Below are 25253 nucleotides of genomic sequence, written 5' to 3'. Positions count from 1 at the left end.
ACTGTTCATGATTTCAAAATGGCTGAGGAACTCACCACAAAGATGTTCTACTCCAACATGTTCTTTTCCAGGACATTAAAACTGTGGCACTTCTTATCTCCCTCTGAAGTGCCGTTGAAAACTTAAGCTTAGCATCACCTAATCGCTACTTCCTAACATCTCTCTTTTAAAAAAAAACTTTTCACCTTGGCATTCAGTTATAGTCCTTCAATAAAAACAATTCTTTCTGTGTGGCACAAGCAAAAGATGTATAAGTTGAACCTCCCTTATCCAGAACCATTCCCAGCCACCAGGTGGTGCATGCGCAGAACTCGGACATGAATTGAAGTCCTTCCTCGCTGCTGACTCCTGCAATCGCGGGCCTGACCCCGCAATCCACCGCGCCCCCCCCCAAAGGTGTCTCTGCCGCAACCCCAGCCCCAAGCCAGCTAGCCCCGATATCCCCTTGCTCAGTACCTGTACCGTCCAATTTAACGTGACCACCCCTCATCCGGAAAAGTCAGGTCCTGAGGGTTCTAGATAAGGGGGACGTTCAATCTGTATTTCAAGATGCGTAACATCAGTGTTTGGTCATCACCGAAATCTTTGTAGAATGCTCAATATCCCCATCACATGAAGACTGGGTTAGTTACTTACTAGGATACAATGTAGCATATACAGTAACCACCCCACCCCCCCACATGCCAATATGTATAGCACATTCTATAAACACAGCAGTCATTGTATTCAGTTAATTGCCATAATTGACACTAACTAATTGGGGATCCCTCTGTACTGTACATTGCTGCTTGAAATCTGCTACATTTTCAATTGGCACCATGCTTTTCACATAACTGATAAGGAGACTTAGAACAGAGATTGCTGGATTCTGAACAGAAGTTGGAGCTGTTCTTACTCCATTCAAAACATATTTTAGATCTCTGTGAAAACAATAAGCCATTTTACACTTTTTAAAAAGGGTCTCAGCTTCACCTTGTACACAATGTTCTCAGAAGGCATTTTGGTGTAGAATACATTACGAGGGAATTTTTGCGAGGCGTCAGCAGGACAAAACTATTTTGTTGTTCGGTTCTGACCAGAAGGGCAGTATCCGCTTCACAATCCCACTAAAAATCCAGTGTAAATGCTGATTAGCTCACAGCTATTTATACATTAAGAGAACCATTACTCCATCTAGTCCTAATGCTCTAGCCATCAAGCATGGTCTTTTCCTGCTTGTCATTTTCATATATTCCAATGAGCCTCTCGATCCCAATTTACCATTTTTTAAAAATTCAGTCATGGGATGTGGGCATCACTGGTAAGGCCAGCATTTATTGCCCATCCTTAATTGCCCTTCAGAAAATGGTGGTGAACTGCTGCAGTCCGTGTGGTGAAGGGAGTTCCAGGATTTTGACCCACCGATGAAGGAACGGTGATATATTTCCAAGTCAGGATAGCGTGTGACTTAGAAGTGGTGGTGTTCCCATGCACCTGCTTCCCCTGTCCTTCTAGGTGACAGAAGTCACAGGATTGGGAAGTGCTGTCGAAGAAATCCACACCCCTACGCTGGTACATATTCCTTTTAAACTCCAACGTGCTTCTGTCATTTCACGTAAAACAGATTCTAAAAACAACCCCCAACTAGAAATATTTATAAGTGCATTCACTTTTATTAATCAATGAGGTAAATTAAATTTCTCCTGCTGTCGGCAGGTTTCAAGTCACTAAGTAAAAAGTAAGGCTTAAATTTCCAATAAAATCAGAGCTATAATGTGATATACTGAGCACATTTACCAATGTATATATTAACTTTCCACTGTTCAATGGAGTGCTAGTTATCATGGTCTCTAACCCGAGACCACAGTTTAATCCAGCACAGCAGCAAGTGTTGACCCCTCACTAATAAAGGAAAGGAGAGAAAGTCACAAATAATTAAGCCGATTACTTTTCCCAAAGTCTTTTGGGGTAAAATGCAATGTGTACGTTGAACCATACAGACACGAATGATGCCAGTCTGTGCTGAGAAACAGCAGGGGGGAGGGGGGAGGGGGGGGGGGAAAAGAGGAAAACGCATTAAGGTTCTCTCCCCTGATCACTGCTTAACATAGAAAATAGGTGCAGCAGTAGGCCCTTCGAACCTGCACCACCATTCAATATCATGGCTGATCATTCACCTCAGTACCCCTTTCCTGCTTTCTCTCCATACCCCTTGATCCCATTAGCCGCAAGGGCCATATCTAACTCCCTCTTGAATATATCCGATGAACTGGCATCAACAACTCTCTGCGGTAGGGAATTCTACAGGTTAACAACTCTAAATGGCTTACCCCTTATCCTTAGACTGTGTCCCCTGGTTCTGAACTTCCCCAACATCGGGAACATTCTTCCTGCATCTAACTTGTCCAGTTCCGTCAGAATTTTATATGTTTCCATGAGATCCCCTCTCATCCTTCTAAACTCCAGTGAATAAATGCCCAGTCTCTCCTCATATGTCAGTTCAGCCATCCCGAGAATCAGCCTAGTGAACCTTCACTGCACTCCCTCAATAGCAAGAACGTCCTGCCTCAGATTGGGAGACCAAAGCTGAACACAATATTTCAGGTGATGCCTCACCAAGGCCCTGTACAACTGCAGTAAGACCTCCCTGCTCCTATACTCAAAACCGTTAGCTATGAAGGCCAACATACCATTTGCCTTCTTCACTGCCTGCTGTACCTGCATGCCAACTTTCAATGACTGATGTACCAGGACACCCAGGTCTCACTGCACCTCCCCTTTTCCTAACCTGCCACCATTCAGATATATTCTGCCTTCGTCTTTTTGCCCCCAAAATGGATAACCACACATTTATCCACATTATACTGCATCTGCCATGCATTTGCCCGTACACCTAACCTGTCCAAGTCACCCTGCAGCCTCTTAGCATCCTCCTCACAGCTCACACCGCCACCCAGTTTAGTGTCATTTGCAAACTTGGAGATATTACACTCAATTCCTTCATCTAAATCATTAATGTATATTGTAAATAATTGGGGTCCCAGCACTGAGCATTGCGACACCCCACTAGTCACTGCCTGCCATTCTGAAAAGGACCCATTTATCCCGACTCTCTGCTTCCTGTTTGCCAACCAGTTCTCTATTCACATCAGTACATTACCCCCAATACCATATGCTTTGATATTGCACACCAATCTCTTGTGTGGGACCTTGTCAAAAGCCTTTTGAAAGTCCAAATACACCACATCCACTGGTTCTCCCTTGTCCACTCTACCAGTTACATCCTCAAAAAATTCCAGAAGATTTGTCAAGTATGATTTTCCTTTCATAAATCCATGTTGACTCGGACCGATCCTGTCACTGTTTTCCAAATGCGCTGTTATTTCATCTTAAATAATTGATTCCAACATTTTCCCCACTACTGATGTCAAGCTAACCGGTCTATAATTACCCATTTTCTCTCTCCCTTTTTAAAAAAGTGGTGTTACATTAGCTACCCTCCAGTCCATAGGAACTGATCCAGAGTCGATAGACTGTTGGAAAATGATCACCAATGCATCCACTATTTCCAGGGCCACTTCCTTACGTACTCTGGGATGCAGACTATCAGGTCCCAGGGATTTATCGGCGTTCAATCCCATCAATTTCCCTAACACAAGCTACCACCTAATAAGGATATCCTTCAGTTCCTCCTTCTCCAGACCCTCGGTCCCCTAGTACTTCCGGAAGGTTATGTGTGTCTTCATTCGTGAAGACAGAACCAAAGTATTTGTTCAACTGGTCTGCCATTTCTTTATTCCCCATTATGAATTCACCTGAATCTCACTGCAAGGGACCTACCTTTGTCTTCACTAATCTTTTTCTCCTCACATATCTATAGAAACTTTTGCAGTCAGTTTTTAAGTTCCCGGCAAGCTTCCTCCCATACTCTATTCCCCCCTCCTAATTAAACCCTTTGTCCGCTGCCGAATTCTAAATTTCTCCCAGTCCTCAGGTTTGCTGCTTTTTCTGGCCAATTTATATGCCTCTTCCTTGGATTTAACACTATCCTTAATTTCCCTTGTTAGCCACGGCTGAACCACCTTCCCCGTTTTATTTTTACTCCAGACAGGGATGTAAAATTGTTAAAAAGTCTGTGGTCAAATATTCCACCAACACCCACCATCTTTCTTCCTTTAATAACACTTGGAAGGCTATTGAGACCCATGAGATCCTACTCCAGCATGTGTCCGTACCTTCAGGAGAAAATGTTCTATTCCCTGATAAACGGTATGGAAAATGTAAATCCACGACACTCCTACAAATTAAACTGTGACAGTAGGGGAATGGGACACAGGTTCCAAATGGTTAATGTCAGGAAGTACCCCCACACAAAATGATCAACAGGCAAAATGGGTAGTGGAGCAAAAACTCTGGAATCATTCTGAAGTTAGGTGCTGTGATGAGAGGGCTATAGGCTCATTTTGAATGGATCAACTAGGTCTTCTTCATAAACACTTATTGCTGTGCACTAGAAATAAGGAGAACTACAAGGACTGGTGAGCATTTGTAGTGCATGATGTAATCATAGGTCAATTATAACAGGAACCAGAAGGTTTTTCAGTGACATCATTGAAAATATTGGTTTGGTTTTAGCCCTTGAGGCAGAAATTGTCAAATTACCACTTTGTACCTTCACTCTACAATCAGAAAATCAAATTCTAAACAAAAAATCACAATCCCTCATTTGAACACCAGTTGCCACAAGACTTTCATTTTAAACCTACTTTCATATACAATTAAAGATACATTTCTAAAATGTAGCATAACAATGATAGTGTTTATGTATCCGGTTTCCTTTGATACAAACAACTCCCTTACATTAAAGAACCTATTGGCCTGCAAATGTGTTCTTGGTATCTGAACAGCAAGGAAGTTGTTTAATCATCTGATTCAAATCTCTGGGGGATATTTCATATTTTACTGCAAATCAATAAAAAGATCAATTTATTCAGTAAACTATTTGCAGCAAATTAACATGTTGAAACTAAAATCAGTCTCAGGGGCACCATGGCTGAACTGTTGACATAGAACATAGGCACAGTACCGTACCACAAGCAGGTACAAAATGGCATTGGCTTTTCTTCCCGTCCCAGAACACTTTGCTTTAACCCGGAAGGACAACACTAGTAGTTTAGAATCAAATTTAGCAAGAGTTACGATGGTAAGTACTGCAGGGAATCGAATACGACCAGGGTGATCTCCTGAACTAGTTTCGATCGCCTGGATGGGTAGGAGAGGAATTTTCCCAGATTTTATTTTTACCCCAACTGGCCTGGGTTTTTACCTCTCCCAGGAGATCACATGGCGCCGGTTGGGATGGAGTGTAGAATGTTTCAGTGTAAGGAGTGTTGCAGTTGTCGGGCGGACTGGTTAGGCAGGGTGCACTTTAACTTTCCGCCATCGTTTATTGTTCATAGGTTTATATGTAACCTTCAGGGCTGCTGACCAAGGGCTGTGCGGCTCTTTGTCGGCCGGCGCGGACACGATGGGCCTAAATGGCCTCCTTCTGCGCTGTAAATTTCTATGCTTCTATGTTTTTGGGTATAGTCACCACACTCAGAATAATAGGCAGCTATGAGGAAAGATTGGATCGGCTGGGTTTGTTTTCTTTGGAACAGAGGAGGTTGAGGGGAGACCTTATTTGAGGTGTATAAAATTATGAGGGGCCTAGATAGTGGATAGGAAGGACCTATTTCCCTAAGTAGAGGGGTCAACAACCAGGGGGCATAGATTTAAAGTAACTGGTAGGAGGTTTAGAAGAAATTTGAGAGGAAATGTTTTCACCCAGAGGGTAGTGGGGGTCTGGAACTCATTGCCTGAAAGGGTGGTAGAGGCAGAAACTCTCACCACATTTAAAATGTACTTAGATGTGCACTTGAAGTGCCGTAACCTACAAGCCTACGGACCAAGAGTTGGAAAGTAGGATTAGGCTGCATAGCTCTTTGTCGGCTGGCGCAGACATGATGGGCTGAAATGGCATCCTTCCGTGCTGTACATTTCTATGATTTGTTTAATATTAGAGATGCCAGGAAAGTGGGCGCAAAATTTGTGTATGTTCGATAGTTCCTGCTGGTAAGCTCTCCGATGCGACGAACACCAAACAATTTTAATTGGGTGGGAATGGGCAGAACATTATGTTGGAGGTTCAAAGCTCTGGGAATAGTTTTGCACAAGTCCCCAAGCACAGGCCAGGCACTTCCCCGAAAGAGGGGTTATCTTATGGCCGGTCACAATCAGAACAGCATTGGCATAAGCTGGAAGCAGGTTGTCAGTTTGCCCTCATGGACATAATGACAAAGAGGGGCGGGTTGAAAATAACAAGTACCTTTTTATTTTTTTTTTTAGGGAAAGTGAAAAAGTATTTTTGTGAATGAAAGGGCGACGACATGTTTTTGCAAGTGACCTACATTCGATTGCTGAAGCATAGTGTTTTCTTTATGTTATTAGGCCTGGCGTTTCAGAAACACTGGGTCAGCAACAGTAGATTCTGGCATATTGAGCATGACTTCAAAATAAAACAAACTGTGGCCTGGTTTGGGTTGGTCTGTTCCTTAAATATTTCCATACCCAACACCAGTAAACATTGTCCCATCTCAAAGGACATGGGAACTCAATCCAAGAAAGCACCGTGCAGGCTGGTTCAGCAGCATTATTGCGCACACATGGTGTGTGCTGAAACAAATCGGGATGCCACTTAAACCAAAAAGTTAAATGGGTAGTGATCGTGGCTAGAAGCATATTCAAAGGAGTTTAAAAAAAAAAAATCAGATGAGAATCAACTTAATTATTCACACACATTCCCCAGGTACAGAGGGGCACTAGAGGAGATCTGCTACTTATCCTTACAATTAGAGGTGGGTGCAAGGCACAAGGCAAAAATGTTTTCAAAATTCTCAGCTCCCTACCAAATTACCATGACAAGATTTTGATGTGGTTGAATGCTGAACCAATCACCTGAATGGGAATTGAGACAATGATTAAACAGCCCTCTGCCCCCTTACAATTCTTGCGCCAGGTAGCGTTACATTACCAGCCTGCTTACTGCTGCCTGTGTCATAAAACTAGACAGCAAATCAAATTATGATCATTTTATAACAGCCCAATGTGAATCTCCTGGAATGCAAAAGTAAAATCTGATATCCAGGGTGGGACAGTCTAAGGAAAACTACTACTCCAGTGTATGTATTATATTATATATGTAGGAAATGCTGCCATGGAACAGCAGCACATGAGGATTTAAGTGAATGCTGCAGCAAAGCATTGACACATGGAGGTCAGTTGTGCTGGGGCTCCTTTAAAAAGATTTATACCGTGGTGGTCCAAGTGAGTTTAAGCAGGGTTTAGGAATTGGGACTAATGCATTCTACAAGCTCTGATCATTTTATCCTTGAATTTGGAGGCTCAATGCTCAGATTGTTCACAATATTGAATGATCTGCATAACAAGACTGACTGCACTTCTAAAGTAATCTATTGGTGGCAAAGCATTTAAGGACGTTCCAAGGACATGAAATGCTATTTAAAGCCAAATTCCTTTATCTGCAAGTGAGAAGACCACAGATCAATACAAACCATCTCACAGACTTTTAAAGAAATGCACTTCAATAGCGAAGACTAATTGTTCCAGTTGCTGGAAGGTGGTATCCAGTTTTGGCAAACAGTGCAAGACCTACATACAGCATCTTTCAATTCCCTTTGAAGAGAACATACAATACTGGCAGTGTGAGGGCGAATGCTACATACGTCAGCACTGTGTTATACACAGTGTTTGTGCTGATATGAGATTCCAGCCTCTTCTCAGTCTCTGCTAATCCAACGATCACATTCTCAGTTGCAAGAATCTGCCAATCCTGCATCAATCCTGAAGACACCGTTTGTGATGGCTTAGTCTGCGTGACGGCTTTTACTATCTTAATGTCGGAAGACACCTTCCCAAGTGCTTGTTGCAGACCTTTTAACTTTTGTTCCAGTCCTTCTAATGCTACATTGGTCTGTTTTGAGGAGCTTGCTTGTTCTTTCAAAGCAACCATGACAGGATCCAATTTCAAAGCAGATTCTGTTTTTCCCGGTTTAGCGATGGCCTCCTTACCTGCTTGTTGCACTGCCCCTTCCTCAAGCACCAGTTCCTTCAGGTTTGTTACAAGGGCATTGAGTTCCTTGCTTTGCAGTTGGTGTATGGATGCCTGCTCTTTAAGGGCTTCCTGCAAGTTAATTGGCCCTTTCTGTGCCTCAAGAAGCAGTGCCTTCAGCTCCTGTAGTCGAACTCTGTTGATGTAGGTTGAGCCCAGGACCCCAATCATAGCTCCTAACACAGATCCCATCACAGACCAGTTCTTTGTTCTCTCAGCTCTGGTCCGCTCTTTCTCATGGCTTTCTCTCACTGCTGCCGAAAAGAGAGCAAATGTCTCACGCTCCAGCTCCTCTGCATTTTCGTACGCTGTTCGATGTCGTCTCTCCTCCTGATTTTAGAATAAAAGACAAAATTAAACTGAAGCTTAAATGGAAAGGGGGAGAATAAAATTAAGAAATGAAGACAGATGGCACCAAGTTAGGAGGGACAGTAAGTAGTGCAGATGGAAGCAGGAAATTGCAAGGGATACAGACTTAATGAGTTTGCCATAGATTTGCACATGGAGTGGCTGATGGGACAGATTCTACATTAATCCTCTTTCCTAACTGTCAGGTCTCCTTGCTAGCAGTTACAGAGTATTCACTATCGGGGAGGAGGGAGGGAAATACTTACAAAATCTCTAAGCTTTCTAAAAATTCCTACTTTCTTGTAATTGATTTCCCCTCATTCTTCTGCCCTTGTGCCAAGCATAAGTCCAAGGCTGGGAGGGCGAATAGGTGACTAGACCCAAAAGATCTGCAAAAGGACATAGACAGGCTAAGTGAGTCGGCAAAAATTTAGATGGAGTATAATGTTGGAAAGTGTGAGGTCATGCACTTTAGCAGAAAAAAAATCAAAGAGCATGTTATTATTTAAATGGAGAAAGATTGCAAAGTGCCGCAATACAGCGGGACCTGGGGGTACTTGTGCATGAAACACAAAAGGATAATATGCAGGTACAGCAAGTGATCAGGAAGGCCAATGGAATCTTGGCCTTTATAGCAAAGGGGATGGCGTATAAAAGCAGGGAAGTCTTGCTACAGCTATACAGGATATTCGTGCATGCAGTTTTGGTTTCCATATTTACGAAAGGATATACTTGCTTTGGAGGCAGTTCAGAGAAGGTTCACGAGGTTGATTTCGGAGATGAGGGGGTTGAATTATGAGAAAAGGTTGAGTAGGTTAGGCCACTACTCATTGGAATTCAGAAGAATGAGAGGTGGTCTTATCGAAACGTATAAGATTATGATGGGGCTTGACAAGGTGGATGCAGAGAGGATGTTTCCACTGATGGGGAGACTAGAACTAGAGGGCATGATCTTAGAATAAGGGGCTGCTCATTTAAAATTGAGAGGAGGAGAAATTTCTTCTCAGAGGATTGTAAATCTGTGGAATTCGCTGCCTCAGAGTTATGAAAGCTGGGACATTGAATAAATTTGACGACAGAAATAGACAGTTTCTTAAACGATAAGGGGAGCAGGCAGTGAAGTGGAGCCGAGTCCCTGATCAGATCAGCCATGAACTTATTGAATGGTGGAGCAGGCTCGAGGGGCCGCATGGCCTCGTCCTGCTCCTATTTCTTATGTTCTTATTTCTCCCAAATTGACTCTTGCAGAGAAGGGCGACCATATAACAAGTTGACACAGCCTCATTAGACCTGGATGATTCAGAAACTCACTAACGAAGTCTCCTTGAAGGAACAGAAGCTGAAGTCTATCATAATTTAAAAAAAAATGTACATACTAGGCAAAAGCTAGTACTTTGTTATGATCATCTCTGCACAAACATACAATTAAAAAAAAACAGTAAAATAAAATGTCAAAAACAAATTGGCGTTCTCACCTGCAGCAGTTTATGTTCCTGGGTGGCCAGCTCTAGATAGTGACTGTCCTCCCGTGAGACTCTGTCTAACTTGTCTCGAACCTCCTTCAGTTTCAAATGCTGACCTTCAAGGGTTGCCTGGCTTTGTCGAACAACACCTCGAGCCACCATGAATGCTTTCTCTGCCTGAAAGACAGAAACAGTGCACTGGTCAGCCAGTCTTATTAAAACTTGGTATGGTGAGCCTTCCAGCTCTAGAACTTTGGTTTATCTTGTATACTTACAGTACCTTGTAGAGACTAAAATATTTAACTGATTTACCAGTACTGGAATAGGCTAGCATTTGTAATTAACTTGCATCTATATGGCACCTTTAATGTAGTAAAACATCTTACAGAAGTGTTTGCAAATAAAATTTGATTCTGATGCATGCAAAATATTAGGATAGGTGGTCAAAGGTAATAGTGATTATTGATGATGCACTGGTGCAAAACTGACTCAGGTAGTTCTTGGCATCTAATGGTGACCAAAGCATAGAATCATAGAATGGATACAGCACAGAAGGGGCCATTTGGACCATCGCGCCTGTGCTGAAGCATCCTTCTGACTTTTGTTATCAAGTCTAATTTTAGCAGTTGACACACCAGAATTCAAAGATCAAAAATATTACGTTAATGTTTCAATTCCGACCTAGGGTTTTCCCTGAAACGTTAACTTTTTGCTGTCTGACCTGCTGAGCGTTTCTACCATTTTCTGTTCTAATTTCAGATTTCCAGCATCAGCAGTATTTTGTTTTTTGAAATACATTAACATATATAATACAATGAAATGGCTGTTGTATGTTCTTTGTGGAATCTTGTGTTCATCTGATGTATAGATTAACTCCTTAAAATGTGGATTGCGCTCCTTTTTGCCAATGAGAATGGATTTATCTTTGAGGCATTCTTCACAGTCCAGTGATTTAGGACTCAGGTGATTTAAGACTGATTAAGACCTGTGCACACTTCCTTCAATAGTTATATAGCATCAGCCTATACTGGTGACATCTGGATGCAGCTCAATACGTGTACATTGCAATTACCTCAGTGACATTTAGTTGTGCCACTTGCAACTCTTTCAGTCCAACAAACACCTCGTATTTCTCCCACAAGGAGTTGGTTGTGGCTTGAATATGCTCGACAGTCTTTTTGCTTAAATCCTTCCCCAGTTCCACCCACTTCAGTTGTGCAGCATCTTTAGATTCAATCAGATTCTTGGTAACAGTTTTCTGCGTGGCCTGTGAGCAGTAAAGTCGCACTCGGAAACTGTTGCTTCTTGCAATTGGGAAGCAGTAAGCATGGGAGCACATCACACTGACTTGCCTCCTCTTCATCACTGGGGTTCAGTTCAAAAGCGATGTTTATTCAGTCAGAGCTGCAAACAACTTGAGAATACAATGACATATATTACTTAAACACTCATACAATTTGAATTACCTTAAATAAATTCTTATCTAATTCTATTAACTACTAGAAACTGTCAAGAATAGGGATTGTCACACTTTGCAGTGATAATTAACATTATAAAAATAGAGAGGATAATGTTGAGCAAGCATCCTTCATCCTGATGAGTGCACTTAAAGTGCCGTAAACTACAGAACTACCGACCAAGAGCTGGAAAGTGGGATTAGGCTGGATAGTTCTTTGTCAGGACACGGTGGGCCGAAATGGCCTCTTTCTGTGCTGCAAATTTCTATGATTCTATGATCTATGTTTATATTTAGTTGGACTAAAATACAAGTCTAACCACTGCACATTAACTTTTCTGCTTAAAACATCAGAAGCCTTTTTCCAGTCTTTGCCTTTCCAACTACATTTCTCCCACCTTAGTGAAATTAAACTACTGATTTCTCTAGCCCCTTTACCAGGGACTCCCCAGGAAAAATGCTGCAGAAACTGACCCTATTCCATTCCTATTTCATACATTTCGACAGCACTTTATTTGAAAAGGTCTTTTTTCACAAATCCAGATTGTACACACAACAAACAATCTTTCTCTGTTAATTTCAATGGCTCATTCAGGTCAATTCAGTAATATTGGAATTACAGAGGTCTTACTTCACCCTTACATGACTCCTCCTCCCATAATCCAAAGCGAAGTAGGTACCCACAGTGCTTACATCATCTAAAGATTAATTGAGTCGTTCTGAAAGCTTGATATACTATTTAAAATAACTTACTCGTGTGGTTGAAAATATCTCATCTACTTTAACATATTTCACTCCAAAGTTTAAGCAATAATAACAATCACTCTTTTTGATCACACATCTAAACATTGGCAGAACTAATTTAAATTCCGATATTGTCCAATATCTGTTATACCAACAGCATAAAATCGGCAGAGTACAGCTAGCCTATATATGCCGACTTAACCGAGACGGCCCCTCACTTACTTTCTTTCTTCAGCTTCATACTCTTTCCCCCATTACTCTCCCAGATTAAAAACAATGCATCTCTCACTTCTCTCAGTGCAACAAGGATTGTCTTTAAAAAAAAAACGTTTCTCCAGTCAATGGCAGTTACACCACATACTTCGTGGATGTAGTTAGGTTTTGTGGCAGTGCCTTTTCCAGGGCCCAGCAGCAGCACACTATACCTCTGTCCCTGCTCTCTCTCCTCGAGCTGGGTGACCTTTTCCCCGCTCTGACCTTTCACCCCTGACGGCGACAGCCTCGCCTCGCCTCCCCGCTAAACCGCTCGCTTCCACTGGAAGCGGAGACGCGCCATGCTTCGGCACAAGATTACTGCTCCCCCCCCAGCTCCCATTTTGCGGAGAGCAGCAAAGCGCGGAGTTTGCATTTATCCGCAATAATCCACCTTGCGCTCCGCCCCTCCTCCCTCGGCTCAGGCTCCGCCGCCAGCGCCCGATCTCCCAGCTGCTTCGCCTCCCCCGTGTACCGATTCGTCGAAATCGTTAGCTCAGCGCGCCTTCCAAATACACAAAAGCGGCACCGCTTCCTGCAAAGAAATATTTATGCTGCTTTTATTTCCCATCGTCTTGCTCTTCTGTTGAGCACGTTTCGGAATTGCTGACCACGAATGTGCCAACCGCGAATCAATTGCTCAATTTGCTATCCGCGCCGTCACTTGCGCTTACTCCCAGCAGATTCGCTTCTTTCATTCATTCCGATGATGCAAAAAGTTGGAAAATACAAACATTTGTAAGTGCTCATAATAAACGGGGTGAAACAATTCGTCCTTATGCACATATTTCTACTCCGAATTTCCTCTTTCCGCGTCGGGTACTTGTTGACAGGGAATAAACGTACTGTAAGCTGTGTTGAATGTGCTGCGCAAAGAATTCAGAGGCAGTTGTTGGTGGAGGAGGCGCCTTTGTTCCATCTTGTGAGTGGAACTCTGGGTTAACATTCAAACTGAGGGGGAAAAAGCCATTTCCCAACAGTGAGAGGGCAGCAGAGGCCGGGGCTGTGCGTGGGGGCAGGTGTGGATTTGTGTGGCTCTGTGTTAAACCCTTCTCCTGAGCCCTGGATTCCTCTGTGTGTGAGTGGGGGTGGGGGTGCCCCTGGGAGAGATGCTGTTGTTATGGAGCTCACAGCCTGGTTCCTTTCCTGACTGACTGATGGTGGTGGGCCTGGTCTGGAATAGCACACAGCAAACCACCCCCCCACCCTCCCCCCAGCTAATCACATACACACACAGCATCACCTAACTGCACTGAAACCACCACAGGAGCACAACAGAAATGATCCACACTCTTAACTTGGTAATATATGTATATACTTTTTAAGTGACTATTCTTAAATATTTAATGTCCAACTCTTCCCTCTTCAGTTCTAAATATTTACTGTAAAATATTCTGATAGACATGTCATAATGAAACTTTAAAGAATAGCAACCCTGTAATTTTAATGAATTTATTTACAGAACTGATGTTTAACGAGATTGCTAAGAATAAAAGGAGCAAAGTGTCTGAGGCTGTGGCTGTTGTGAACAGTGTGGCGATAATTACAGAAAAATCAAATGTTTATTTTACTGTTATCGTATGTTTGTATGTTGGTTGTGGCTGGCACAAATGGCTGCCATTGCCATCAGCTGCCTATGCTCATGTGCTGTGCTATAGGAATTGAGATAAATTTGGTACTTTATTTCAAATGCTTCCTGATCTGTCATTGGTGATGTTAAATGTTAACTTATCACTGTTGTGGACACAAATAACAGGCGGGAATGAAGTTGGTTGCTGGTTGACATTGGTTTGCAAGAATGTCATAATTTGACGAGTGAATTTTCTTCTGTGCTATGTATATGTAAAGAGGATATTTGAAATACCATTGCAAATGCGGTCACCGTGTTGTGCTTGCAGGATGGTGTATGAAATTATCTTCTCGTTATTATGCTATGTTTATGAAATTCGAATTGAAATTCTTGCGTGGGTGCTGTCTGTGCAAGCATTGGATATGAACCATCTGTCTGGTTATTGTGCTGTGTGTACAACATTTGATGATCAATCTGCTATGTGCATAACACTGGACTTGAGACAGTCTGTAGTAACTACACTGTGCAGAATTGGATAGGAGATGCCCATGTGTGTCTGCTCTGTGCACAGCATTAAATATGACATGTCTGGGTCGTCCCAGCATTGGATATGATGTGCCTATGTGATCACTGCACTGTATGTACATGGTTAGTTATCATGTGGGATTGTATCTGTCGCATTTGCTCAAGGAAGTATGCTTGTGTATAGATTTTAAAAATCCAGTTTGCTCTATTGACAAGCAGGTTCCATTTTAAAGTTTGATATTGATTACTGGCTGATCTCCCATGGCATTGCTCAGGGGTAGCTATGGTCTGTCTGGAACTGGCTATAATGTTCAGCTGCTAAGTCAGCCTGTCTCAGACCACAGTTAGGGTGCTTCATACAAAGAAGTGGTTTCAATAATTACATCTTGGGGTCAATTGGAAGATCAAGGAGTATAGAAGTCATAAAAATCATAGAAATGGAATCCTAGACATTTACGGCACAGAAGGAGGCCATTCAGTGCAACGTGTCTGCTGGACGAAAAAGAAGCTATATCCAGCCTTATCCCACTTTCCAGCTCTTGGTCTGTAGCCTTGCAGGTAACAGCACTTCAAGTGCACGTCCAAGTAAATAAACCGCCCAATTTGTGGCTTGAACCGCTTAGCTCAGTTAGTTAGGCTGTCACATTGAACAGAACCAGGTCAAGTAAAGCACAAAGATAATTGCTCAAGTTTTCTGATAGCTGCTTAACTCCTCTCCTTGGGGAAAAGTCAAGAGAGCTAGCAGGACATTACTGGGTATTTTATGTTTTTGTATATTGTTTTAAGATTATTCATTTGTGATGTGTTTTGTGCAAAGTAAGATATCTGAAATCTAATGAACAATATATAAGAGCGGGATAGTGTACTCACAAATATAGCCCTTTTCTATTTAAAAAAAGATTGGTGGATCACTGATTGTTCCACGTGTCCCTTTCTTTTTATGTTTACAAAGCAAGAGCTTTAGCTGCCTGTGCTGTGGCCATAATCCGTGGTTCTGTAATTGAAATCACAAGAATTGCAAGAGCAATGCTGGCTGGCATGATATATCTCAACCAACACATGTAAGTCATTGTTCCTTGCTATGAAATGGAAAAAAGTCTTCCTTTTTAAAAGTCAGATCACTTGCTATGTTTGTTTTTATGTGCTCTGACAAATCTATTATTAGCCTGTTTCCAAAGCCTATTCCAATGCTCTCCTGGCTGGCCTCTCACCTTGCACCCTTCATAAACTTGAGCTCATCCAAAGCTCGGCAGCACGTGTCCTAACTTTCACCAAGTCCCGTTCACCCATCACCACTGCGCTCGCTGACATACATTGGCTCCCAGTCCGGCAACGTCTCAATTTTAAAATTCTCTTCCTTGCTTTCAGATCCTTTCATGGCCTCACTCCTCCGTATCACTGTAATCTCCCCCAGCCCTGCAACCCTCCAAGATCTCTGCGCTCCTCCAATTCTGCCCTCTTGCACACCCTGATTTTCATCACTCCACCATTGCTGGCTGTGCCTTCAGCTCTCTAGGCCCTAAGCTCTGCTCCTTCCTCCCTTAACCTATCCAGCTCTCTCTGCTCCTTTAAGACGCTCCTTAAAATCTACCTCTTCGACCAAGCTTTTGGTTAACAGACCTAATATCTCTTTATGTGACTCGGTGTCAAATGTTGTTTGATAACGCTCCTGTGAAGGGCCTTAGGGCATTTTACAATGTTAAAGGCGCTATATAAACACAAGTTGTTGTGATGCAGTTACACGTTCAGGCCGTCATTCTGTGTTTGACTATTTGAAGCAACATGTAGTGGACTATATTTTAATTGATATTTTGATTTATTTTCTTTCTGTATTCAGTTCCTCTCTCCGTTCTATTTTTCCTTTCTTTCAGTTTTTTTTCCAACCATGAATAGATGCTGTTCTTTCCTCAGCTCTACTGTAGATGAAAACACTCTCTATAAAGATTGTCAAATTGTTTCACCCATGCTGGGGTCCATGTGTAAGAACTGTGACCGCTTAGTCTGTGTAAAAGAAAACAAATTCACTTTGCCAATAAGATTGCATAAATTTCCACATGCGATCCTTGCGTGGCAAGTTGCTGATCTATTTTGGGAAGTGCTAAGTTGAGGCCTACTACATTTCTCTCAGGAGAGTTAGAACCAAAATTGTCGAGTGGATGAAGTTGCACTGCTGTTGTGCATATCCTAATGGCCAACTCAAAAGAGTCGCAAGTGAAATCATAGGACCAGTTTACACCTCATGCTCAAACATCATGGGGGGGAGGGCAGGGGAATACACAAAGAAGAATAAATGTATTTTCGAAAATAAAATTTAAAAATCCAATGAGATAAAATTACCCAAACATCTCCATGATTTGTTAGTGGTTGAGTTGTGTTAAGCATCCTTACAAATTCCCCTTTTTGATCTGGTAGGTGATGGGTTCAAACTCTTCCTGGGGATGACGTATTCAGTGACTGAGGTGATAGTTTCATTTCAAGGCAGCAGTGTTGTATTCCGAGATGCCAGCAGCAGCTTTCATTCCTAATTCCTGGAAGCAATCAGAACTAAAGACAGGATCAATAAACAGGAGTACAAGACAAATGTGGAATATTGATGATGGGTTTAATGCTGTGTTCATGAAATTGTGCTTCAGTTCTCTTTCAGGTGTCTTGTACTTTGACCTTTTAGTGCCCTCCTGTATGAACCAAACATACATATTCAGACACAGTAATATTTAATGTTGCACAGTGCTGAATAAAAGTTCACACCGTCAGGCATTGGTGCATTAGTATCATACAGTGCTAAATGAAACGCCTCTTTTTAAAAATTCATTCATGGGATGTGGGCATCTCTGGCAAGACCAACATTTATTACCCATCCCTAATTGCCCTTCTTCACCATTTCAGAAGGCAGTTAAGCCAAGAGGCGTTACCTCTAGCCAGACTGGGTAAGGATGGCAGATTTCCTCCCCTAAAAGGGAACCAGATGAGTGTTTATGACAATCCAGTAGTTTATGGTCACCATTACTGATACTAGTTTTTCATTCCAGATTTATTTAATTAGCTGAATTTAACTTCCCCACCTGTTGTGGTGGGATTTGAACTCATGTCTCTGGGTCATTAGTCCAGAAATGTAACCACTATTCTACCATTCCCTTATTAAGATAACAGTTATGTGCTACTGTCAACCAGGACTAAATGAACAGTAGGTTGTTCAGGCACAGTAATAATGTTACTGTTCACAAAGAGCTGAATGATCTCAGCTCATTTAGACACAGTGAAGTGTTCCTGTTGCACAACACTGAAAGAGCATGGACTTGTTCAAACACAGCAACATGTCACTGCCATACGACACTGGATGCGGACGCGCTTAGTCAGACAGAGTGATGTGCTTTTGTCACACAGTGTTGAGTGAACCCCAGCTCATTTGAGGCACTGTAATGTGTTTCCCTTGCGCAGCAACGAGTGGTTTGTGACAATTCTGTTTGTTTTATTACCGAAGCTGCTACTTTCTATTGAATAAGATATGAAGATGTGGTCAGCTTTTCCACATTACAACAGTGACTATACTTCAAAAAGTACTTAATTGGCTGTAAAGCGCTTTGGGAAGTCCAGTGGTCATGAAAGGCGCTACATAAATGCAAGACCGGTTTTTTGTGGCACACATGGTACACTGACAAAATTGGTTATTTAGCTGGTTAAAATATTTGAAATACGGTACTTTGCTGTCTTATTTGTGCTTTTCCCCCCCCCCAATACCCACTCAGGATGGGCAATGAGCAACGACGCATGTTGCCACTACATGGCATTCTTGGCAGCTGAGGCAGAGCAGTGCTAATGTTTTCCTCGGTGCTTTGTCTAATGACCTGTCAACCTGCCGTCTGAGCAGAACTGACCTGTGGACATCATCGGCTGACATTTGACCAGATAGCCCAATCTGTCACCCTGCACTGTGATCATGCGGTGCACCCTTGATTGTAATTTCCCCACCAACCCAGCTCAATAAAAAAAAACTTGATTGATTGACAGAAACCGACATTTGATTGACTTTTTCTGGGAATGTTTTATTAATGGTTGAAATCCTGATTAGGAACAGTAATAAATCCACTGGTCGTTTACTGATCAGCTAACATTGAGGAGAAGTTGTGCAAAAACAAAATTCTGCCGATGCTGGAAATCTGAAATAAAAACAGAAAATGCTGGAAATACTCAGCAGGTCAGGCAGCATCTGTGGAGAGAGGAACAGAGTTAATGTTTCAGGTCAAACATTGACTCGAGAGTGAAGTCAAATTCAAGAAAACATTGCTTAAGAAGAAAAAGTTATCCATGATTCCTAAATAAAAAATGTTGTAGATGGGCCCTCCTTTAGAAATTGCAATCACAAATATCACAAAATAGCATGTGAAACGGTGATTACAGAGTTCAGGTGGAGCACTTGTCACTGTCACTTTTATGTTTCTAAGCATTCCAATGGGATGGACTCCAGGGAATTCATAAAACTGACTGAATAAATTGACATTATTGAAAATGTAATTTTTTTTGACGCTACATAAAAACTCAGTTCTCTAATTAAATGTTGACAGTCCACAACTTATAAATGTGGCCTTAAACCGGCCAGATAATTAAAATCAGTCTGAGTATTGCTTATGTTGAGAAAATTAGAAAGCCTTTCACTGGACATTATCAAATTTAAAAGAATAGTTTGATTTACATTTTATAGTGAAATATCTCAAAAATGTCCCTACTTGTAATGTGGCTGGTAGTACCATGCAAAGATTTAATATTGAACTTTGAAACTAGCTGTTTGAGTTGTGGGGCTTTAAGTTGGGAATCTTTTTGGAAATTACTTCCAACTTTAACTGTCAGTTTTGTTTAAGAAAAGACATGTTCTATGTTTTGCTCCTCTTCATCCTTCCGCTCTGCTTGACAAATAGGTCAGACAGCAACCTGCGCCTGAGCATTGGCCAGTGGCACTAGATAACTAGCCACCAGGTGCTTATAAATAATAAAACTTGCATTTATATAGAGCCTTATCATGTTCAAATATCCCCAAGAGCTTAGCACAGTATTTTTTTTCTTGAAGTGCAATGACTGTTATGTCGGTCAAAGTAATTTCTGCCAGCAGCGTTCCACAAACACGCAAAGAGATGAATGGTTATTTTTTTCTTTGGCGATATTGGTTGAGGGTGGAATATTGGGCAGACATTGGGCGACCTCCCTGCACTTCAAATAATGCAATGGAATCTTTAACATCGCCACTTAAACAGACAGGAGCTTAGTTTAATGCCTCACTCCTCGAACAGCACCTCCAACAATGCAGTACTCCCTCAGTACTCCAGTGGAATGTCAGGTTAGATTCAAAGAAAAATGCATTGTTGGAGGTGCTGTTCGAGGGGTGAGGCATTAATATAGTGTATTTCGTGACCTCAGGACATCCCAAAATGCTTTAGAGCCAATTAGGTACTTTTGAAGTGCAGTCACTGTTGTAGGAAACATGGCAGCCAATTTGCGTAGAGCAAGCTCCCACAAACAGCAATGCGATGATGATCAGCGTCTGTTTTTTAGTGATGTTGATTGAGGGACTTGAACCCACAACCTTCTGAGTCAGATGCGAGAGTGCTACCAACTGAGCCACGGCTGACCCCATGAAATTATTAGCTCAAGTCCCACAATCTTCTCACCCCGATGTGAGATTAGTACCAACTGAGCCAAGGTGCAGCAGTGAAGTCCAGAAAGGGTTACTGTCTCCTGGATTTCCATTCCATGTCAGAGTCCTCTCTCCAGTGGCACAAACCCATATCTTGCACTCTGCAATGCATCATGTTAGCGTCCAGTGAACTGTGCTGTCTGACGATGTTAAAAGTGTGTATCAAGTGAAGCTCCCCTGTCAACATATATTATTGTAACCACACTTACTGGCTTTTTATTTCTGTTTTCAGGAATAGCAGGATGGGTCTGGACTTTGATGTGAAAACATTTTGTCACAACCTGCGTGCAACCAAGCCTCCATATGAGTGCCCGGTGGAGAGCTGTCGGAAAATTTACAAAAGTTACAGTGGCATTGAGTACCACTTGTACCACTATGATCATGACAACCCGGCTCAACAGACCCCAGTGCGGAAACCGAAGAAGAAGGGGCGTAACTCACGGACAGGCACGCAGCAGTCTCCGAACCCGTCGGAGATCTCCCAGTCGCCGAGCCGGGAAATGCTGACGTATGCGCAGGCGCAGCGCTTGGTGGAGGTGGACATCGAGGGCCGGCTGCACAGGATCAGCATTTTTGACAATCTGGAGGTGCTGTCCGAGGACGACACGACCGCGGAGGATATCGTCGAGTGCAACAGCAACAAAGAGAACGCAGAGACGCCGACGGCCACCCCGAAAGCCAACAAGCACAAAAACAAGGAGAAACGCAAGGACTCCAGCCACAACACCACTGCTTCTGCCACCAAGCTGCCTGAAGTGATCTATCGGGAGATCGACCACAGCGCGTCGGATGCTCCTCCCCGCCCATTGTCGTATTACCGCTACATTGAAAAGTCTGTGGAGGAGCTGGATGAGGAGGTTGAATATGACATGGATGAGGAGGACTATGTGTGGCTGGATATCATGAATGAGAAACGGAAAAATGAAGGAGTGAACTTTATCCCACAGGAGGTGTTTGAGTACCTCATGGATCGGCTGGAGAAGGAGTCGTACTTTGAAAGCCACAACAAGGGAGACCCGAACACGCTGATCGACGAGGATGCAGTTTGCTGTATCTGTAACGACGGCGAGTGCCAAAACAGCAATGTCATTCTTTTCTGTGACATGTGTAACTTGGCTGTTCACCAGGAGTGCTACGGGGTCCCCTATATCCCCGAGGGACAGTGGCTGTGCCGCAGGTGTTTGCAGTCACCTTCACGGGCGGTAGACTGTGCTTTATGCCCCAACAAGGGCGGTGCATTCAAACAGACAGATGACGGGCGATGGGCACATGTGGTCTGTGCCCTGTGGATCCCCGAAGTCTGCTTTGCGAACACTGTTTTCCTCGAGCCAATTGACAGTATTGAGCACATCCCACCGGCTCGCTGGAAGTTGACTTGTTACATCTGTAAGCAGCGAGGGTCCGGGGCGTGCATTCAATGCCACAAAGCCAACTGTTACACGGCGTTCCACGTGACCTGTGCCCAGCAGGCGGGACTGTACATGAAGATGGAGCCTGTGCGGGAGACCGGCGCCAATGGCACCTCGTTCAGCGTGCGGAAAACGGCCTACTGTGACATCCATACACCGCCTGGGTCAGTGCGCAAGCCCCCTGCTCTTTCCCACAGCGAGGGCGAGGAGGAGGAGGATGACGAAGGAGAGGACGGGAAGGGGCCCAGTTCGGAAAAAGTGAAAAAAGCCAAAGCTAAGTCGAGGCTAAAAATGAAGAAGGCAAGGAAGATCCTAGCAGAAAAACGGGCTGCAGCTCCTGTGGTTTCAGTGCCCTGTATTCCACCTCATCGGTAAGTCTGGAGAATGTGCACTTGGTTTGTAACATTAGAACATGAAAACATAAGAAATAGGAACAGGAGTAGGCCATACGGCCCCTCGAGTCTGCTCCGCCATTCAATAAGATCACGGCTGATCTGATCATAGACTCAGCTCCACTTCCCCACCCCCTCCCAATAACCCCTTATCCCCTTATCATTTAAGAAACTGTCTATTTCTGTCTTAAATTTATTCAATGTCCCAGTATCCACAGCTCTCTGAGGCAGCGAATTCCACAGATTTACAACTCTCTGGGAGAAGAAATTTCTCCTCATCTCTCTTTTAAATGGCGGCCCCTTATTCTAAGATCATGCCCTCTAGTTCTAGTCTTCCCCCATCAGTGGAAACATCCTTTCTGCATCCACCTTGTCAAGCCCCCTCATAATCTTATACATTTCGATAAGATCACCTATCATTCTTCTGAATTCCAATGAGTAAAGGCCCAACCTAGTCAACACCCTCATCCCCAGAATCGACCTAGTGAACCTTCTCTGAACTGCCTCCAAAGCAAGTATATTCTTTCGTAAATATGGAAACCAAAACTGCACACAGTACGCCAGGTGTGGCCTCACCAATACCTTATATAGCTGTAGCAAGACTTCCCTGCTTTTATACTCCAACCCCATTGCAATAAAGGCCAAGATACCATTGGCCTTCCTGATCACTTGCTGTACCTGCATACTATCCTTTTGTGTTTCATATACAAGTACCCACAGGTCCCGCTGTACTGCGGCATTTTGCAATCTTTCTCCATTTAAATAATAACTTGCTCTTTGATTGGCAGAAAAAAAAAGTGCATGACCTCACACTTTCCAACATTATACTCCATCTGCCAAATTTTTGCCCACTCACTTAGCCTGTCTATGTCCTTTTGCAGATTTTTTGTGTCCTCCTCACACTTTGCTTTTCCTCCCATCTTTGTATCATTAGCAAACTTGGCTACGTTACACTCAGGCCCTTCTTCCAAGTCGTTAATATAGATTGTAAATAGTTGGGGTCCCAGCACTGATCCCTGCGGCATCCCACTAGTTACTGGTTGCCAACAAGAGAATGAATAGTTGTGGATTGGAGCTGGGATGTGAGGGGTAATTTACGGATGTGACGAAAGTAATGCAAAGCTGTAAGTGTTAAAAATTCATTCACGGGACCTGGACATCGCGGGCAAGGCCAGCATTTATTGGCCATCCCTAAGTACCCTCGAGAAGGTGGTGGTGAATACAACTGCTAGGCTATTTCAGAGAGCAGTCAACCACATTGCTGTGGCTCTGCTGTTGCATATAGGCCAGACCGGTTAAGGACGGCAGATTTCCTTCTTTAAAGGATATTAGTGAACCAGATGGGTTTTTATGACATTCCAGTAGTTTCATGGTCACCATTACTGATTTGATTAATTGAATTTAAATTCCCCAACTGTTGTGGTGGGATTTGGACTCATGCCTCCAGATCATTAGTCCAGGCCTCTGAATTACTAGTCCAGTAACTATGCTACTGTACCCCCATGGGCATTAGACTATGAGGGGTTAATTTGTGTATGCTAATAAGAGAGGGTAGGTGTGAAAATGGATACCAAAATGCACGTGGGAGAGAGGAGAGGATGGGCTTTCTCAAAACATGTATATTCTAATTAGAATCTTTCAGTCATATGCTTAACTAACAGTTGCGAATGATACCTGTTATTGCTCACCTGTTTCTGTAATATTTTATTAAAGCTCTATTTTATCTGAATTGAAATAAACAGTTGTATTTGAGGACAAGGTTAATTTTTCTAGAGGGTACAGTACTGTACAAAAAAGGAAGCAATTGTGCATTACATGGGAGATTAGCTGTGGGATGGGAGCTAAGCTATAATAGGCTAATGTGAACTAGTGACAGCGTGAAAGAAATGAATAAGCGCACACAGTTGAAGGAAATTATCCCTGGAGACCCTGGATTAATGATTGCATCTCCACTAAGGTTAATTTGCTCCCTCACACTGACTCAATAACCCCTAGCTAGATTCTCCAGATGATATCAGCAGCAGATGGGATAATATTCCACAATATCTCAACTACTGACAGTATTCTAAATTAAAGTAGCAAGGCAGCAATTTAGTGATTTTAGAGATTTGTAATTTAAAACGAATGCCACAGGTCTGCTGACACAGTTGTTAAATATGAGGATAGTGGGCAGAGCAAAGCAGTTACCCCTCGAGGCCATGTTCATGCACATCCTAGAGTCATTATAGAGTAGCAGGAAGCAGGTTGCCTGCTCGTCAACCATTTGGTCAGAGAATGCTGTAGGATGTGGATCATTATTGGGTAGGAAATTAACTGTATATTCACTATTCCTTGGGTGATGTCATCGGTTTGTGACTTTTTTTCGAACTTACCACGGAAATGGATAGAGCCAGACCTTTCAAGAGTGAAATTCGGAACCCTTCTACATACAGAGGGTGGTAGAAGTTTGGAACTCTCTTCTGCAAATGGCAATGGATGTTAGATCAATTGTTCATTTTAAATTGGAGATTGATAGCATTTTGTTTACCAAAGGTATTAAGGGATATGGACCAAAGGCGGGTATATGGAGTTGGATCACAGATCAGACAATGATCTCATCGAATGGCGGAACAGGCTCGAGGAGCTGAATGGCCTGCTCCTGTTCCTATGTTTGTGTGGGATAAATGCAATGAACAGATAGAAACAGGAGGGGGTTCCCTCTCTTGTCTGACCCATCTCACCCACACCAATATGGGCTCTGCTATTAAATCTGTTGCTTCCATCTAATTAACCTTGATTGTGTGATGCTTAAGTGGATCTGTGCTTGAAAGGAGGAAAAATTCTCACCCGCTCTTCCCTGCAGGAATAAAGCTTTACATATTAACCTGAATGCAGTCATTTGCGCTGGCTTATGTTTCCACAAGTACTGGTAGCCCTCTAGTATCTTACGCATTTGAACCTTCCTCACTCTCCAGTGATTTATTTGTAAGCTGTATGACCATGGCAGTATGATAGGCCAGCCTGAGCTGGAATCAGGAGCAGGAAGGATGCTGAGAGTTGCCTGTTGCCGGACAGATTGCAACTCTCATCCGACCAGAATCCCAATAGCTTTGGCAGCGTCCCTGAGGTTCACCTCTCAGATTGCAGAATTAAAAACTGTATTGCAGGGTGTACTTTATGGTGTTCCACCATGATATTCCATCACCTCTAAGTTCTCCTTCAAGTCACACACCGTCCTGACTTGGAAATATATTGCTGTTCCTTCATCGTCGCTGGATCA

General features: G+C 42.9%; 2 protein-coding genes across 7 annotated transcripts in view; one reads left to right on the top strand and one right to left on the bottom strand.

The window, feature by feature from the left end:
* Positions 1 to 1671: 1671 nt before the first annotated feature.
* On the bottom strand, positions 1672 to 12984 carry ccdc51 (coiled-coil domain containing 51). Of its 3 annotated transcripts, none has more exons than XM_070895492.1 (4): positions 12807 to 12984; positions 11033 to 11374; positions 9973 to 10137; positions 1672 to 8479 (listed from the first exon to the last, which is right to left on the bottom strand). In XM_070895492.1, the coding sequence occupies exons 2-4, from the start codon at positions 11321 to 11323 to the stop codon at positions 7706 to 7708; spliced, it is 1230 nt and encodes a 409-aa protein (XP_070751593.1). In that variant the 5' UTR covers positions 11324 to 11374; positions 12807 to 12984; the 3' UTR covers positions 1672 to 7705. The 3 variants fall into 3 exon arrangements, with proteins under 3 accessions (XP_070751593.1, XP_070751592.1, XP_070751594.1); XM_070895491.1 differs by lacking the exon at positions 12807 to 12984 and adding an exon at positions 12383 to 12745; XM_070895493.1 differs by lacking the exon at positions 12807 to 12984 and adding an exon at positions 12522 to 12745.
* A 346-nt stretch (positions 12985 to 13330) lies between these two features.
* Positions 13331 to 25253, top strand: part of LOC139277263 (peregrin-like) — a 57865-nt gene continuing 45942 nt past the window's right edge. For 3 of the 4 annotated variants that reach the window (XR_011596065.1, XM_070895489.1, XM_070895488.1), the window contains exons 1-3: positions 13331 to 13713; positions 15460 to 15568; positions 20426 to 21973. Coding sequence is in view for 3 of the 4 variants with exons in the window: in XM_070895489.1 (XP_070751590.1) it covers positions 15534 to 15568; positions 20426 to 21973 (1583 nt within the window). In the remaining variant the exon portion in view is untranslated. The remainder of the gene's footprint in view (positions 13714 to 15459; positions 15569 to 20425; positions 21974 to 25253) is intronic. The other variant, XM_070895490.1, reaches the window with a different exon arrangement.

Source organism: Pristiophorus japonicus, chromosome 12, assembly GCF_044704955.1.
Source record: "Pristiophorus japonicus isolate sPriJap1 chromosome 12, sPriJap1.hap1, whole genome shotgun sequence".
NCBI classification, from domain to species: Eukaryota; Metazoa; Chordata; class Chondrichthyes; family Pristiophoridae; genus Pristiophorus; species Pristiophorus japonicus.
The sequence above is the reverse complement of the archived record's forward strand: the minus strand, read 5'-3'. Positions and strand labels throughout refer to the sequence as shown.

Coding starts and splice junctions, on each gene's coding strand:
- ccdc51 (XM_070895492.1), bottom strand. CDS start 11,323: ATGAAGAGGAGGCAAGTCAGTGTGATGTGCTCCCATGCTTACTGCTTC. Junction 10,138..11,032: donor CACAACTAAATGTCACTGAG/GTAATTGCAATG, acceptor TCTGTCTTTCAG/GCAGAGAAAGCATTCATGGT. Junction 8,480..9,972: donor AGGAACATAAACTGCTGCAG/GTGAGAACGCCA, acceptor TTCTAAAATCAG/GAGGAGAGACGACATCGAAC.